We start from the raw sequence: 19,023 nt of genomic DNA, 5'->3' as shown, positions 1-19,023 counted from the left end.
CCCACATTTTTAAAAAGCCAGGCATGGAGACACACATTTGGAATCCCAGCACTATTGAAGAAGAGATGGGTAGATCCTCTGGGGCTCACCGGTCAGCTAGCCTAACCTATTCAGTGAGCCTCCGGATAGAGAGAGAGACATAGCACAAAAGGGTAGAAAGCAGTCAAGGACCAAACCAATGGTGGCCTCTGACTTCCAAATGTACACATGCATATGCACCTATATGCAGGTACACAAAATGAATAAATAAATTAAAAGTATAGCTTCTGTTGAATATGTATCTTTTCACCATTATCAAGTTTAACAATTTGAAGCTGGGGCTCTTTGTTCTTGAGCTGGTCAGCAAGGCACTGATCCAGCAGAGTCTGCAATGCCAAGCTTACATTAAGTCAGCATCCTTCTTTCAAGATGACTGGCTTTCAAGGCATCTCACAGGGGAGGAGACAAGGTTTCTAGGATCGTCTTTTTCAACCCAGCAGGACACAACCAGGATGTTTCTAAGTACTGCAGGATTCCTGGGAACCTGAGTCAACTCAGAGGGCTGCTTTGTTGTAATGTGTTTATAATGCCTAGGTAAGATGATATTTGAGCATGTTACTGCTATCCACTTACCACCTAGGCTAGGGAATTTGGTTTGGACTCCAGAAACCAGGTATTTATAAGCAAAGGATCCATCCCACAGCAAGGTTTATCACTTCAGTTCTTTCCTCATAGGTTGTCAACAAACAGAACAGGGTCAGCCAATACCAAGACTTTACTCTGTCTTGACTAAGTAATCTTTTATTAAAATTTTTTTAAAATCATTTTACATACCAACCACAGTTCCCCCTACCTACCCTCCTCCCACTCCCACCTCAACTTCCCCCACAGAACCCCCAAACCACTCTTTAGAAAGGGTATGATCTCTCATTAGGAGTCAAGAAAGTCTGGCACATTCAATTAAGACAGGACTAAGACTCTTTCCCCCCTGCACCGCAACTGAGCAAGGCATCCCACCATATGGAATGGGCTCCAAAAAGCCAGCTCATGCACCAGAGATAGATCCTGGTCCCACTGCCAGGGGTTCCACACACAGACCAGGCTACATAACTGTCATCCACATGCAGTGGGCCTAGTTCAGACCCATGGAGGCTCCCTAGGTCTGGAGTCAGTGATTTCTCACAAGTCAGGTCAGCTGTCTTTGTGGGTTTCCCCATCGTGCTCTTGACCCACCACCCTTGCTTATACAATCCCTCCTCCCTCACTTCGACTGGACTCCTGGAGCTGAGTCTTGGCTGTGGATCTCTGCATCTGCTTCCATCAGTTACCAGAGGAAGGTTCTATGAATGACAGTTAGTCACCAATGTGATTACAGGGGAAGACCAGTTCAGACACCCTTTCCACTACTGCTAGGAGTCTTAGCTGGGGTCATCCTTGTGGATTCCTGGAAATTTCCCTAGTACCAGGTTTATCCTTAGTCCCATAATGGCTTCCTCTATCTAGATAATCTCTTTCATTGCCCTCCCACTTCATCTCTCCCCCAACTAGGCCATCCCATTCCCTCATGTTCCCAGGGCCCATTTCTTCCTCTTTACCGCTCCTTACCCCCAGTTTACCCAGGAGATCTCATCTATTTCCTCTTCCCAGGGCGATCCGTGTGACCCTCTTAGAGTCCTCCTTGTTACCTAGCTTCTCTGGGGCTGTGGATTGTGGTCTGGTTGTCCTTTGCTTTAACATCTAGTACCCACTTATGAGTGAGTACATACCATGTTTCTCTTTTTGGGTTTGGGTTATCTTACTCAGGATGAGTTTTTCTAGTTCCAGCCAGTTGCCTGCAAATTTCATTATGTCATTGTTTTTTACAGCTGAGTAATACTCCACTGTGTAAATGCACCATATTTTCTTTATCCATTCTTTGATTGAGGGGCATCTAGGTTGTTTCCAGGTTCTGGCTATTACAAATAATGCTGCTATACACATAGCTGAGGAAGTATCCTTATGGTATAATTGAGCATCCTTTCTTGAGGTTGATGGGGGAGAGTCTTCTGTTTTGTGTTAATTTCATTGGTTAAATAAAGAGACTGCCTTGGCCCTTTAATAGGACATAAAATTAGGTAGGCGGAGTAAACAGAACAGAATGCTGGGAGAAAGAAGCTGAGTCAGGGAGTCGCCATGATTCTCCTGCCAGACACAGACGCAGGTTAAGATCTTCCCTGGTAAGACACCTCGTGGTGTTACAGGGATATTAGAAATGGGTTAGATCGATATGTAAGAGCTAGCCAATAAGAGGCTGGAACTAATGGGCCAGGCAGTGTTTAAAGGAATACAGTTTCCATGTAATTATTTCGGGGTAAAGCTAGCCGGGTGGAGGAACTTAGCCCGCCGCTCCTAATACAACATGAGGTAGATTGATTCCCAACTTTCTGAGAAACTATAATGCTGATTTCCAAAATGCCTGTACAAGACTGCATTCCCACCAACAGTAGAGGAGTGTTTCCCTTAATCCACCTCCTCTCCAACATAGGCTGTCATTAGTGTTTTGGTCTTGAAGATATTAGAAAATGGGAAAATCTCTCAGGCTCTTGGATAGGTAGGATCAGTATAATAAAAATGACAAACTTGCCAAAAGCAATCCACAGATTCAGTGCAATCCCCATCAAAAGCCCAACACAATTCTTCACAGACCTCAAAAGAACTATCTTCAACTTCATATGAAAAAACAAAAAAAATCCAGGATAGCTTAAACAATCCTGTACAATAAAGGAACTTCTGGAGGTATCACCATTCCTGACTGCAAGCTCTACTACAGAGCTAAAATAATAACAACAACAATAATAAAACAGCTTGGTATTGGCATAAAAACAGACATGTGAATCAATGGAATTGAATTGAAGACCTTGACATAAATCCACACCTATGAACACCTGATTTTTGACAAAGAAGCCGAAACTATGCAGTGGAAAAAAGAAAGCATCTTCAACAAATGATGTTGGCATAACTGGATGTCAACATGTAGAAGAATACAAATACACATCTATTCCTATGCACAACACTCAAGCCCAAATGGATCAAAGACCTCAGTATAAATTCAACCACCCTGAACCTGATAGAAGAGAAAGTGGGAAGAAGTAGCCTTCAATAAATGGGCACAACAGACCATTCCCTAAATATAATGCCAGTAGCACAGACTCTTGGGAGTAACAATAAATAAATGGGACCTCCTGAAACTGAGAAGCTTCTGTAAAGCAAAGGATACAGTCAATAAGACAAAAAGACAGCCTACAGAATGGGAAAAGATCTTCACCAACCCCACATTGGACAGAGTGCTGATCTACAAAATATATAAAGAGCTCAAGAAACTAGATTATCAAAATACTATATAATCCAATTAAAGAATGCGGTACTGATCTAAACAGAGAAATCTCACCAGAAGAATCTCAAACAGTGGAATGAACTTAAGAAACTGAGTAATGTCCTTAGTCATGGGAGAAACACAAATCAAAATGACTCAAAAGAACTCTGAGATCAGTAATCTTTCATATCAACCTCTGAGGTTTCTCAAAGAGAAAGCTTTATTTACTGATTCTAATTAGAAAGCCATTTATTGATTTGTTTATTCAATAAAGTTGCTCCTAGATGTAGTGACAGATGTAATTCCAGCATCTTAGAGGTGGGAATACAAGAATTAGTAACTCAGGGAAAGTCCAGACTACCTAAGAGTCTATCTCAAAACAGACAGACAGACAGACATACAGACAGGCAGGCAGGCAGGCAGGCAGGGACAGAGAGATGGTTCCACAATTAAGAGCACTTGTTGGAATGGATTAAGTAAAATGCTGTGGATCCCTGAGTGGCTGCAGCAGCAGAAATGCTGCAGGTTCCTAAGTGGTGGCAGTAGGCAGCCAGTCTGACAGCAGCCAGTCCCAGGCAGGGATGGCCCAGTTCCCAAGTGGCTGCAGTGAGCCACAAGGGGCAGTGAGTCCCACGAGGAGAGACAAACAGGCACACCATGAGACCATGCCACAGGTCTCCAAAGGTGGCTGATCCTGGGCAGGGAGCCACGCGGTATAAGAAACAGAGACATGGATAGGAATGCCATGCAGAGTGAGGTTGGATATTTATTTAGTGGGTTATGGAAGGTAAGGGGAGAAGGAGAGAGAGAGAGAGAGAGAGAAACAGAAGGGAGGAAGGGGAGAAGTGAGAAGAGACAGAAGCTGCCTCTTCAAGAGGGAGACGAAAAGGAAGGGACTCAGGCTAGAAGCTGAAGATCCCCTTGCCTCAGAGAATGGAGGAGTGGGCATGGCTTGACAGAGTAGATCATTACATTTGTTGCTCTTTTGGGGAACCTGGGTTCAGTTCTCAGTACCCACATGGTGGTTCACAACCATCTGCAACTCTAGTTCTAAGAAATCAGAACTCTCTTCTGGTCTTCGCAGGCACCAGGCATGCAGGTGGTTCACATATACACATGTATGTAGACACTCAGATACCAGACATGCACATGATACACATATACACATGTATGTAGACAGATGCTCATACACACCAAATAAATCTTTTTTAAAAGTCTCTCGCTATCCTGTATCTATAAATATGATTCTCTTCTATAAAATGGTGTAGAATTTGCATATAATCTACACACATCCTTAAACACTTCAAATCATCTCTAGATGACTTTAATACCTAATATTACACAAATGTTATATAAATAGTTGCCTCTTTGAAGAGTTTAGGGAAAGGTGACAAGAGAAGTCAAAATATGTTCCATACAGATGCAGCTTTTGTCTGGAATATTGATCTAACTTTGGTTGAGGCCAACAATGCAGAATGAGACCATGAAAGGCTGACTGCACATGCCTATGGCATAACTGTTAAGATGTACTAATGATGTCACATTGGCTCTCACTGCCAGTTGCAGCCCTTCTGCCACAAGATCCACTCTTCATCAACACTCAGACACTGAAGAGCAAGGAAACACAACAATAAAACACAACTACAGTGTAACACTGCCCCCACCCCAACAGTAAAGGGCTTCGGGCTTCCAGTTGGGCCTTTCTATTCCCCACCACCGCTGCTCAGGTCTACTCCTGCTGTTTGTCTGCTGTTCCTTGTTGGATGCTTCCTATTCCAGGGAAACAGTCCTATTTTAGCAGAACTCCTCTTTCCTGAATTAAACCTGAGAACCTCAAATTCTCACAAGTTTTGTTATCAGTTTTCAGTTCTCCTCTAAATTAATATGCTGAAACAGTGAAGGGCCAAAGAATGGAGTGAGGGGCTAAAAGATAGAGTGGGGAGGGCCTGAAGGAAGCAGTGGGGGGAGGGGGCTGAAAAAAACAGTAGGGGGCGGGGATGAAGGAAGCAATTGGGGGGGGGGGGGGATGAAGGACTCAGTGGGCTGACAGAGAGGGCCAGAGGACACAGTGAGAAGCTGAAGGACACAATAAAGGTGAGGGTGAGGAGTGGAAGGACACAGGGAGGGGCTGAAGGATGCAATGAGGGACTGAGAGTTGCAGTGAGGAGACAAAGGAATCATTGAGAGGCTGCAGGATGCAGAGAGGGCTAGAAAAAGCAAAAGCCTAAGAAAAGACCCATCACACTTCAGCTCAGGTAGGGTATTCTGCTTCTGGTCTTAACTCTCATACCAAAGGATTCACTATTCTTCCAACATCTGTTTATCTTATTGCACTCTGATGAAAGTTGTCCTATTGGACATGAAGAGTTCCACAAAGTACTGTAGTACTGGGATTATCAAGAATAATCTTTATACAGAAGCATCTAAATCAGTCTTTTTTTCTGTTTTTTTCTTTGTGAGAAAAAAGGGTTTGGAAATGACACCTGCTAGACCCCAAGGCTGGGCCTGGGGGTGAGACACAGGACATTGTTTGTCTTCCTCCATGTTTTTAAAAGTTGACTCTAGAATTTTCTTTTCTTCCTTTAACATTTAACAAATGCTAAAGTTAAGCATTTGCTTTTGCAGAAGACCAGAGTTTGGTAACTCTGGCATGGGGGAATCTTGTGCCCTCTTCGGCTCTCTTTAGGGACCACATTCATTCATATGCACAAACCCACACACAGATACACAAACACATAAAGACAAAAAAAAAAAAAAAGAAGGAAGGTGAACCATGTGTGGTTATATACTTGTACCCAACACTCAGAAAGCAAAGGAGGAAAAACCACTGCAAATTCCAGGTCAGCCTGGTCTATGTAGATAGTTCCAAGCTGATCAGAGCTGCAGAGGTTCTAGGCTGCCCATAACTGGCCCTGGGTAGCGAGACACACATCACAGTTATGGGAGAAGGGGGTCTATAGGGACACAAAACTGCCCCCTTCAGAAACGAACAGTGATAGAATAAAACAAATACATTTCTGAGAGTGGCAAGCAGCTAAGGAGATTAGGCTGCCAAGACTACCTGGCTTTTATGTATCACCATTGCGGGCCCTGCAGTATTAAGACAATCTAGGACAAATAGTTTGCTCTATAAAGAATGAGCGAAAAGTCTGAAAACAGAACATAATGCTGTACATATTGTTAACTGTTTGTGGTCCTGGGCATCCAACTAAAGCCCAGTTGTGCTAAGTGAGTGCTTTTCCATTGAGCTATGCCCCTTCCTGCTAGCCCAGGCTGTCCTCGAATTCCCTCTATAGCCCAGAATGGCCTTGAATTTACTCTGTAGCCCAGGCTGGCCTTGAATTCACCCTGTAGTCCAGGCTGGCCTTGAATTCACTCTGTAGCCCAGGCTGGCCTTGCACTTGAGATTCCCTTGCCTCATCCTTCTGAGATTCAGTTCCTGTTCCCTGCTCGTACAGAGGAATCTGTGATTTTGCCCCATAAATAAAGAACCCTTTATTATACTCAATTCTGAGGTCATATGAGGACTACTTTATTTATGTTCACCTACAGACGTGTCCATGTAGATGTAAAAATTTTCACAGGGCCCCATCCCTAGTTAAGAGCTACACACAATTGATGGCTATTAAGAAAGGGAAAATGTAGGGCCCGGGTCTACCCTTGTTCCTGGGGTGCGAGGACAGTTTCTGGTCAGCTGACAAAGCATTCTGTTTGTTACTGTGCTTCCCCTGCCCCGGCTGGTGATTAGCTGTAGGGCATTGACTCCATTGTTGGTATGGTAATTTCCCACCTGCCTGGACGGAGGTCCTCAGGTCCTCGTGGAGCAGTTAGGTTTGAATAAACAGCATTCAGCTGATCTCCTTACTTTCCTTACGAATGACCCAGGTCTCTGTGTGTTCTTTCAATCTCCAGGCCCTTGCCGACTTGCCTATGGTACAGTGATGCGCGAACTGTACCGAGGGTGTAACACAGAATCGGGTGTTACAGGAAAACCAATTTTTTCCAGGGATGAGTCCCAAGGGGCCAGCCCTAAACACATTCCCATACGAGCAACACTACATGGAGTATTGTATGTGTGTGTGTATGTGTCAACAATAATAATTAAAGAAGATATTATGATTTGAGTGGGGGCAGGAAGAGGTGAGAGAAGTTGGATGGGGAAAGGGGAAATGGTATATAAATGTTTATATATGAAATCCTAAAAAGAGTACCGCTTGCCAAAAGTACTTATTTTTGTTTTGAAATTAAAGTTTAGATTATTTAAAATTATATTAAAGCAATATTCTAAGTAATATCCTAAATAATTACCAAAGAGAGGGGTTTTTTTTGGGGGGGGGGGAGACCGCCTCACAACTCCTCTTACTACCACGCCTGTGCTTAGCCTCTGCAAGTAGAAATGTAGCTCATCCCGCTTTACTAAGTTCCAGGTTGGCCTTGAACTTGTGTCCTCTCTCAGCCTAGTAGTTGGGACCACAATGTCTGTGCCATTAGAACCTGGGGTAACTTTAAATTTGATCTTCTTATGCCTAGAATATCACATTTGACTTCACAGTGGCCCAATTATGCCCTCTGCTTTTCTTTTAAGACATTTTTCTTCAGTGCAATTGTGTTAGCTGTTTTTTTCATCACTGACAAAAGCTTAAGGATTGAGTCACAGCTTGAGGGTACAGTCCACCAAGGTGGAAAGGCATGGCAGGAGGCACTGCTCCAGCTGTGGCAGTTGGCACTCGGAGGTGGACCCTGGCACTCAGCGTGTTTCCTCCTTATTCATTCATTCATTCATTCATTCGGGGGGCGTGTGTGAAAGAGAGAGAGAGAGAGAGAGAGAGAGAGAGAGAGAGAGAGAGACCTACTGAGCTGGCACCATAGGATTAGCAAGCTACCCTCACTAATCACAACCCCGCTGGGCGACACCTGGCCTAGTTCCAGAGTCAACTCCCAGCCCTAATCCATCCTTTGTGCTACAGATATCTCTTGTTGCCCTATGTGAATCTTGTCTGAGAGTTTCCCATGGATACAAGGGCCATGCAAAACTTGGTTAGGGAGAAACCTGGAATACTGTGGTACCTCATGAACAGGTTGTTTTAAGATATGGAAATCTACCTGGTAAAGTATAAACACAGGGAAAAATAAAAATGCCAAGAGGCAAAGGAAAGGGGCTTCAGTCCACAGAGGTTGAGCCCCCTGTAGCCAAAAGGCTAAGTTCATTCTCAAGGTGTCTCTGAGTCTCCATTTCCTGGACTTGCATGAACCCACACACTTACACCACGATAGCCACGACATAGTGATTGGTTGATTGATTGATTGACTGATTGACTGATTTTCAGACAGGGTCTCTCTAAGTAGCCCTGGCTTTCCTGGAACTCACTTGTAGACCAGGGAACCTTTGAACTAACAGAGTCTGTTGTTGGTTGTGTTTTTCTCTTTTATTCTTTGGTCTTTTTAGCTCTTTTGGGGGCCTGTCACCCAGCACACAGAGGCTTAATTCTCACTTATAAATGCCTTTTGATTTGCTTGTTTCTTGCCAGCTCTTCTCAACTTAAACTATACCGCCTATCTTTTGCCTCTGGGCTTTTACAGTTCTCTTACTTTTGTAAATCCTATTTTCACTCTTATTCTGTGGTTGCTATGTGGCCCCTGACATCCTCCTCCCCTTCTTCTCTTGCTCCTTCTTCTCTTCCCAGATTTTTCCTCCTATTTATTCTCTCTGCTTGCCAGCCCCAAAATTATCCTTCCTCCTGCCTTGCTATTGGCTGTCCATCAGGTGTTTTAGACAGGCAAAGAATCACAGCTTCACAGAGTTAAATGCATCATTAAACAAACGTTCCACAGCATAAAGACATTTAACACACCTTAAAATAATATTCCACAACTGAGATCTGCTGGCTTCTCCCTTCCAAGTGCTGGGGTAAAGGTATGTACTACCATGCCCAGCTTTTTCCTTCATTTTATTTAGTTCATGTCCCCAGCCCATGGAACAGAATCAGGACATTCAGTGTAGGTTTTCCCCAATCAGTTAAACCTTTTGGGAAACTTTGTCACAACTTCATTCAAAATAGTTTCTTATAAATAATTCCAAAACTTGTCAAGTTCCAAACCAACCAACAGAGACATACTCTAATAGGGTAACCTGAAATATAATAGAATTAAAGATAATAAACCAGTTCAAAAGAAAATATCCCTGTCCCCAACCTGACTACCTACTCCTCACCCCAGACATGTTCCATCTGCTACCCATAATTCCAGTTGTTTATGCACTGTCTTAATCTTGCCTCCTTGGAGAGAAACATCATTCATGGCAAGTGATGTTTCTATAATGTCATGCATTAAAAGTACATACCAAATATTTGTTCAGACAAAAAACTGGGGCTAGGAGTGGAGTTCAGTGGTAGAACATTTGCCTAGCACACTGCAGGCTTCTCAGTTTGATCCCAAGTACCAGCAAAAACAAACAAAAACTGAAAACCAGTTAAGACATGGTCGCTCAATTATAAATAATAAATAGAATATGATAGGAGTTTTTGTTGGATTTTGTTGTTGTTTTGTTTTATTTTGGCCATCCTGAAACTCACTCTGTCGACCAGGCTGGCCTCAAACTTGTAGAGATCTGCTGCCTGCCTCTGCCTCTGGAGTGCTGGGATGAAAGGCATGTGTCACCATACCTGGCTAAATATGATAGTTTAATGGGTAATTAACACTACTAATGAAATAGACATGATGTCAGATGGTTAAAATCTTATTAGACAAATCTGTCCTGATACTTAGAAATAAGTTTCTTGCTGTGATTTCTTGGCTGCCTTATTGCTGTAACAGAATACCTGACAGAAGCACCATCAGGAAGGAAGGTGGTGGTCTGAAAGAGAATAGATTTGAATAGTTAGTCCCTTGTTGGAACTGTTTTGAAAGGATTAGGAGGTATGGCCTTGTTGGAAGAATTCTATCATTTGGGGATGGTTTTGAGGTTTCAAAGGACAAGCACCATTCCCAGTGTTCTCTCTGCATCCTGCTTCGGAATCAAGATGTGAACTCCCAGCTGTTCCTATCACCACACTGTTGCTCTGACAGCCCAACTAAATGTTTTTTTTTGTTTTTTTGTTTTTTTTTTTTTTTTCAAGATAGGGTTTCTCTGTGTAGCCCTGGCTGTCCTGGAATTTGCTCTATAGACCCGGCTGGTCTTGAACTCAGAGATCTGCCTGCCTCTGCTTCCCAAGTAAATGCTTTCTTTTATCATTTGCCTTTGTCAAGGTGCTTTGTCATAACAATAGAAAAGTACTGAAGACAGGAAGGATAAAACTGGACACAGGATTGAGACACCTGTCTTTAAAACTATTCTGACATCAAGTCAATGAGACAACTAAATGGATAAAGGTGCCTAATCACTGAACCTGATAACCCGAGTTCTAAAATTGTCAGGTTCAGCTGTTGGGTTCGCTAAGCTCTACCTAGATTGTAGAAGGAGAGAACTGAGTCCCATAGTTGCCCTGATTTTGACATGTGTGCCATGGCATGAATGTCACACACAGGGAAGGAGGGAAGGAAAGAAGGGAGGAAGGAAGGAAATTTAAAACTTTGAAAATATATATTCTGTCATTACCAACAGACCCAAGGAAAACTTTGGTTCTTGGGTAAATTAAATGTATCTTCTACCACTGTTTTAGCAAGGAGGAAAATTATACCATTACTACAATGACAAGTTCCTAGTATGACCCTGTATTTTGGGTAGGGCTAATTCTGATACCATCACAAGAATGACAGTGAAAAGAGCTACTGCTCTGGACAGGGCCAAATAAACACAGCTCTCCACAGACAGCTCACTCCTACCCTAGAGCAGTTTCAACACATTTATAATTTGAAAATTTACTTTAATTGCAAAAACTGAGGACTTGCCGTCAAGGTCCTAACTGTATCCCTTGATTAAATTAACATAACTATTTCATAACGGGAATCAAGTTACTGCCTGAAGATTGTAATAAAACAGTCTTAGATTACAGTGACTATAAAAGCTGAGTTCTGAACACTAGACACTATTCTGAACAACAGATTTATACTGACATACTTCATCTTCAAAACAGGTCTCAGGTAGACAGTCATTATTACTGCTCTCATTTCACAAGGAAATTGAGGCTCTAGATGGTTAAATACTTTTCCTGTGATCATCAGGCACTCTGGTTTCTGAGCCCACACTCTTGTGGCCATGCAAAAATTGTCCAGTTAAACTCTTGCCCACCATATTTATATTTTGTGAACTGGTAAACTATTAAAGCATGTATTATCTATTTTCAAGTTGGTTGGCTTAACCCTTGAATAATAAACTATTTATAAATAGCCAGTGTCCTAAGAAAAGAAAGTTCATATTGTTCAGTATGAACAATACTGTGGTAGACCCAAATGCTGACGACTTTTCACACAAGATGTCAAACAGTAAACCTCTAAGGTGAAGAACATTGTTTTCTGAGACACTGAGTTAGGAAGAAAAAAAAAAACAGTTAGTTATAATATCAAGTCTTTTAGGAAACATGGGGGGGTCATGTTTAAAATACCAAGTTCAATAAATGTGCTTCATTAAAACCTCTCTCCATGTTGAATACCACAATACTATTTTTAAAAGTAGTGATTAAATCCTTTTATGATAATTCAGAGGCTAAGAGAGTCCCCAGAACCCTTCAGATCTTAAAGGTGGAATTACTCATTTCTGCTTACCCTGGCTTCCAATGCTGTGTAATTAAGAATGTCCCTTAAGCAATCAGCAGATTCTTTTCAGGTTACTATATTGGCTTTGGCTCTTCAAATGATACCTGTTTAAGTAGAAATCAAATCACCGCTTGACTGAAAGTGTTGGGTGGATGGTGTACTTAGAGACCAAAGAATGAGGCTTTCTACACAGAATGTCCATAGTTCCTGCAAATCTGTCCTTTCAGGGACCACTGAGCCAGTTCAGTGGGAAAAGGCCACTAAGCCTGTCAACTTGAGTTCAATGCTTGAAGATCTATAAAGTAGAAGCAAATAAATGACCAACATAAAACCTTGAAAGTAGAAAGAAGAGAATATAGAGCACTAGTTAAAAAAATGTTAAGGTCCTGGGTTTGTTGCCCAGTACCACATTAAGAAAGAAAGAAAGAAAGAAAGAAAGAGAAAGGAGAAAGAAAGAAAGAAAGAAAGAAAGAAAGAAGAGGAGGAAGAGGAAGGGAAAACAGAAAGGACATCTCTAGACTAAAGCTGTACTGAGGATGTGTGGAGTCTGCATTCAGGCTATGAATTTGAATATTCATTTCCGCTGACCACCTGGGCCCCTTGGCCCCCGTCTATCTGAAAATAATATATGAGAATAATTATTAACCTGCCAATAATAAGCAACAAATAATAATTACTGGCAAGGTAAGAGTCCAAGAAACAAAAGGTATTACTAAAGGGAAAAATAGAAACCCTTTAGTTTTTATTTAAATTATTTATTTAGATAAAAAAAAAGGTGGTGGTGCACACCTTAAATCAGCACTTAGGAGGCAGAGGCAGGTGAATCTCTGTGCGTTTGAGGCCAGACTGGCCTACAGAGCAAGTTCCAGAACAGCCAAGGCTAAGAAATTCTGTCCTCCCCAAAAAACAAAAACAAAAACAAACAAAAGCTGGGGAATATCGGGTATTACATGGCCCACCAAAATGAGTAAGAAAGGGCAGCATCCTTAGCATTTACTTTCCAACCCAAGACCCTGTTCCCTTTCCTCCTATATGGTAGCTACCGCCAAATCTCTGGAAGCTAAGACAGACTGTGCCTTGTGACAACACAAACTGCCTGGCAGGAGGGTTGGTTTGCCACCACTCTGAGCTTCTTCTCCAGAAACCTTACCCCTTCCTCCCAAGCCTTTAAGAGGGATGACCTAAATTTACTTTTTTAAATCACTAAACTTGAATCTGTTTTCCCATCTGAAATCTAGTATTTGAAGGACTGTGTAAATACCCTGGCATTGGAGGTTTAGAAATAACACTATAATGAGAATAAGCATTTATTAGAAAATTAGACACCCAGTTAAAGCCCAGCAGGGAAATCTACCATATGCCAGCTTTTCCTGTCATACCGTCATTGGTTATGAGCCACCATGGCAAAGAGCTAGGGGCCCAGGAACAGCGTGGGAAATTCTGAGAAACTGTATGGTAAACCACAGGGAAGATCTATACTTAACAATAATTAAGCCAAGGCTTAAGAATGCCAAGTATCCCTAAACTAATGAAAAGTCAAAAGCATAATTAAGTTGTAAATTAGCCCTGCAAAGGAATGGCAGCTGAGATGCCCACCAGCAGAGAAGAGGCCTCCCTGCGTTTCCACTTCCCTGCAGAAAACAGGTCACTAGGTGTTCCGATACCCGAAGTTTACTTATCCCACTCAGTACAAGAACCTTAAGGAATCACTGAGAAAGCAAGCTGATTGGGTGTGTGAGAAAACAGAGGGTGGAAGAAACAGATTGCTGACTAGTGTGTAGTTATTCACAAATGTTATATACAGAAGTACAGAAAGGCTGCTGTTGCCTTTTGTCCCCCCAACAAGGTCTCAGTAGCCCAAGCTGGCCCCAAACCGGCTGAATAGCTTACGGTGACCTTGAACCTGCAATCTTCTGCTTCCATCTTGGGAGCCATCATGTGCCCAGTTTTGCCTTACAGGAGATTAAACACAGGGTTTTGTGCATTCTAGGCAAGCATTTTACTGGCTGGGCTACATCCTAGCCCCTAAACACTCTTTAGACTGCCTCCTTTTGGCAAATGAGAATCATGGTTTTGACCTCTGTAGTCCCATGTGGTGCTAGCTATTTTCAATCATCTCTCAGGCAACAAGTGTAGTAATAGGAGCAGCAGGGCCGCGTCCTCAGCACCCCGGCCGCCTGGCTAGCTTATGCCCCGAAATAATTACACGGACACTGTATTCTTTTAAACACTGCTTGGCCCATTTCTATCTAGCCTCTTCTAGGCTAATTCTCACATATTAATTTAGCCCATTTCTAATCATCTGTGTTGCACCCCAAGGTGCGCTTAACAGGAAGATTCTAGCCTACGTCCATCCTGGGTCAGAGCTGAATTGCGTCTGTCTGCTCGGGAGCAGGGAGCATGGAGTCTCTCCTGAGGCGACTGCTCCCGAGAGGAGAGCTGTCGAGTCTGAGCTCACTTCCTCTTCCTCCCAGCATTCTGTTCTATTTTCTCCACCCACCTGTGTTCTAACCTATAAGGGCCAGCCAAGCAGTTTCTTTATTTTTTTAACCAATGACCTTCCTCCATCAAACAAGTGATTCTGTTCTGAAGCTCACCAATTATTCTCAGCATTGAGAACCAGGAATGTGATTCAGTAATGACACACCTAACTCCAAAGGAGTCAAATTCCTTCTTTAAAGAATGTAACTATGAAAACCATGAGATTTATGGTGTCATGAGATAATTGAAAATGAAACTGTAAATAAACTAAAACAAACTATATTTTGTTCAGCTTGGGAGATGGCCACCATGGAATAAGATATTTTTTTCTGGAAATATAGAATGGTGTCATTATTTTGCCATGTGAGACCTCAGGGATGAAGGGAAGAGCAGATACAGATGTTTGCTCAATACAACAAGCAGGTGGTGCTCTGGGGCAGAGCAGATGGGAACCATACAGAATATACAGAATGGGGTTACTAGCCAGGCAGTGGTGGCACACACCTTTAATCCCAGCAGTCTGGGAGGCAGAGGCATAAGCAGGCGGATCTCTGTGTGTTCGAGGCCAGCCTGGAGCTAGTTCTAGGACAGATGCCAAAGCTACAGAGAAAACTTGTCTCGGAAAAAAAAAAAAAAAAAAAAAAAAAACTTGTCTCTGGTTGCTGCAGAGATCTGACCAAGGTTTAAGCATTAGAATTAGAAAACTGTATATTCTAAAGAGCCTTGCCTCAGCAAGAAAAGCTCTGTGATTCTGACAGCATCCAGAGTTTCCGTTTAACTAAAGAACGCTAAAGATGAGTTTCTCATTGGCCAGAGATTGGTTCCAAAGACTCAAACCCCACAGAGCACCAAATTACAGGGTGTTTACAACCCTCATACAAAATGGTTCTAGGCTGGGGCTGAGGCTAACACAGAGAAGAGGTTTAAAATGTGGGAGGTATTGGGTTCAAGTCCTAACAGCTCAATAAATAAATAATATACCAGGCGTGGCGGGGCATCCCTATAACCCTATCATTCTCAAGGCTGAAGTGGGAGAACGAGGACAACTTGGACTAGAGTGAGATCCTGTCTCAAAACAAACAAACAAACAAACCAGGCACAGCACTGTCTGTAACTAATATGCGTACTTCATGCACTTTGAACCAGCTTTAAAAGACTTACAATGCCTAGTACAAGATCAATATTTTGTACCTAGTTCCTACACTGTGTCTTTAGACAATGATAAAGATAAAAGTTTGCACACGTTCAACACAGCCATGTTTTTCTTTTTCACTTATTTTCAATCCCCAGTTGAGTCTTCAGATGTAGAAACTGTGAGTAGAGAAGGCTGATCACAGTCTTCACTACTTTCACCAATTAGGAAATTTTAGGGGGAAAAAAAAGGTAGTACTGACCAGTAAAGTTCTCACTGGAATTAATACCAATCCTCATGCCTCAAACAAATGAAGTTAAATGAATTAATCACATGGCATAATTAGGATCCCAAGGAGTCCGTTGTTGGGTTACTCACTTGTGGCTAAGTGTCAGAAGATTACACTGGCTGGGAAGGAACTGAAGTCAACCCACAACACTGTCAAAAAGTATAGTATGGGTGTCAACATTTTAGCTAAGCCTGGTGTCTCAGGCACAGCACCTGAAACCCTAGAATTCAGGAGGTGAAGGGAGGCAGATAAAAGCTACAGCAGACGGAGCTACATAATAAGACCCTGTTGCTACTAATTAAATGAAGTCTTCAAGTTGGGGATGCTGGCACACACCTGTTATCTTAGCACTGGAGAGGCTGAGGTAAAAGGATCAGGAGCTAGCTTGGGCTATGGAGTAAGGCCTCTCTAATTAATTAACCAATTAATTAAAACAAAACAGGCTTTCAAAATGGCTAGCCTACATCTGGATTCACCAGTCCCTGGACCCAGTCTCCCTAACAGAGGCAGAAAGTGATTGGGGTGTGTGGAGGGGAGTGTTAATGGGCTCAGACCACAAGATAAAACATGAGCCATCTCCAGGGCTTCCAACCTAGACTCACCCAAAATGTGTTTAAAACCTGTAGTTGTGTTTTGCATTCCAGAGCTGCGCCTGCTGAAGACCCAAATTGCAATTACTACACCAAGATGGAACTGATGAGAGCTCAGAAGGACAGAGGTGGGGTTGTCTCGCAGGAGTTGAGAAACTGCTATAGACTTAATGACTGGCAAAAAGATTGCCCTGGGAGTCAGTCAGATGGCACAACTGTAACCCAAGGTTCTCGGAGGCTGAGACAGGAGGTTCTCAAGTTCACTTCCTTGCGGTCTCTAGACCAATCTGAACAATTTAGTGAAACCCTGTCTTCCTGTCTTAAACTAAAAAGCAGAGAGGAGTCAATGTATGTAGTTCAGGAGAGGGTCTAATTTCAGTTCCCGCTTTGAGGGGTAGGGGAACCCTAGCTAAGAAACACAAACATTTTCTAAGTTGTAAATAAGGCGAGAGAAATGGAGGCGGAGCGAGAAAGCATGTCCCAGCGTTTTCAAGTTCTCTCTGGAGTTTGCTCTGAGTATCCTATTCTTCGGACAAGGCTCTTAGCACCTGGAGTGCAGATCTGTTTCTTGCCGGGGTCCCGAGTCCCCTCCAATGAAGATACAACTCCTTTGGAGAGCGATTGAATTCACTGGACGGATCTCCATGTAGTTCAGCATAAACTGCATTTCACAGAAACCTTCCGGAGCAAAGTTACTTTCTGAGCTCCTGGGGCTCCCGTCAGCTAAAGCGATCAATCGCAACGCTGCCCGGAGAAGCTGGAAGGCATTTCACACCCAGCTCGGGACCATGCTGGGGGGGAAAAAAAACGTGTAACACTCCTGTCCCAAACCGGGAACTCCTGCCTTGCATAAACACCACGCCCACCCCCTTCCTTAACGACCCCCGCGGTCGTCCCGACTGTAATTATTTATCTCCCACATAAATCAAGGTTCTGTTGACAAATCCGCACGTTTCCACTCCACTGAAGGCTGTCCCCCAAGGCCGTCCTCTCCAGATTCTTTTAAAAAGCAAGATAACTTCTGACACTTCCAAAAACCTGCCTGTAGAGGATACCACCTAGGGGATCAATACCCGCAAGATCTCTGGCACCCGCTGGGAACACGTGGGGACAACTATCCCTCGGGCGGGCGCAGGGAATGGGCGCAGAACTGGGAGCAGTTATTTTCCAGTCAGTAGATCCGAGAGAGAATGATGCCAAATGCACTTTCCGAGCCAGCTGAACTCCGCGGGCACCTAATCATTGCCAGATGCGCGACGCGCGCAACGAGGACGTCCAGACTCCCGGGAAAACAGCCGGCCTGTGGCACTGCGACGGCTGGGACAGCAGAAGGGTCACCGGGAAAGTGGCAAGAGCCGCAAACCCACCCGGAAGAATGACGATGCCTAGCTGTCCTCCGCATGTTTTTTCAATTACAAAGTTGGAAACCGAAATCCGTAAACAACGGCTTGGGACTTCCAAACAAGTCCGCGGAGACCGAGGTTGAGGAGAGCGCCTGAGGGAGTCCCAACCCTAGCCTCGAGGGCTTTAGCTGTGCGGCACAGCGTCCCGGTGTCTGTGCGTGAACTGGGCGCTCGGCTCCCTCCGCCCCTCACCCCCTGACTGCACCTCGGCCGACCTCCCACGAGCCCCGAAGCCGGCAGCCGCCCTACCTTTCATGGTGACCGAGGACACGCACCGCCCGGAGAAGTCGCACCAGGGTCGTTCACTGCACGCCCATGGCAGTCGTACGCGCTCCAACCCTCGCGCCCACCTCCACACTCTGCCGCCGCGGGGCTGCCGCGCGCCTCTCACCCGGGTTGGGAGGCGCCGCTCCCCCTTGCGCCCCTCCCCCTGGCTGCCTTAGCGGCCGCGCCCACGTCCCTCAGCAACCTCCGCCCCGCCCTCGTCCGGGCTCCTGGCCCTCCGGGACTACCCCGCTACCCTCGCGGATCCCCCTTCTTCCAACCAGACCTGCATCCCGGAGAAATACAGAGAACAGCCGCTCTCCCGGGAGGCCCGTGCTTCAACCTCGGCGTGTATGGAAGGCGCTACTTTCTAAACTTGTTACTGGAACGTAGACCATCTGTTGGGCAGAAAGTTGGGGTGGCGGGGAAAGGCTGTCCTTTTGTCAAAGGGCTCTGGGGGCATGGAGGTCCAGGAGGTTCAAGTTTGCAAGTGCCTATATACAACGGTATTGGCGGCAAAATCCCGCTGTACGGTCTCACTAAGCGCCCAGATACTGTCCCTACTGAACTCGGGACAAGATTACAACTTTAAAACCTTAGGATCTTCCAGAGGTTTTTTTTGTTCGTTTAATTTTTCTTTAAAAAAAAAAAAAACAAAGAAACCTTTTTTCCTGGAAAAGCTACCGACCCCATGCCCAACTATCAGGTTGACTCCTGTTTCAGCATCACAAAAAGAGACCTAAATGTGAGACTTCCTAAATTCCCTTAACAGTCACCAATCATGTGGAAGAGGGGCAGAGGAACTATCCTCAGCCATTCAAATGATACAGTTATCTGTTAGC

The 19,023-nt window shown here is 44.0% G+C and overlaps 1 protein-coding gene across 1 annotated transcript in view; it reads right to left on the bottom strand.

The window, feature by feature from the left end:
• The window catches only part of LOC121443369 (collectin-12-like), a 189,132-nt gene extending 170,842 nt beyond the window's left edge, over positions 1-18,290 (bottom strand). The window contains exon 1 of the mRNA XM_041645113.1: positions 18,167-18,290. Coding sequence (XP_041501047.1) covers positions 18,167-18,173 — 7 coding nt within the window. The 5' untranslated portion in view covers positions 18,174-18,290. The remainder of the gene's footprint in view (positions 1-18,166) is intronic.
• Positions 18,291-19,023: the final 733 nt, after the last annotated feature.

The sequence above is a fragment of the Microtus oregoni genome, unplaced genomic scaffold (assembly GCF_018167655.1).
Source record: "Microtus oregoni isolate MIOR12 unplaced genomic scaffold, Mior012 000105F_ref0000443, whole genome shotgun sequence".
Lineage (NCBI taxonomy): Eukaryota > Metazoa > Chordata > Mammalia > Rodentia > Cricetidae > Microtus > Microtus oregoni.
The sequence above is the reverse complement of the archived record's forward strand: the minus strand, read 5'-3'. Positions and strand labels throughout refer to the sequence as shown.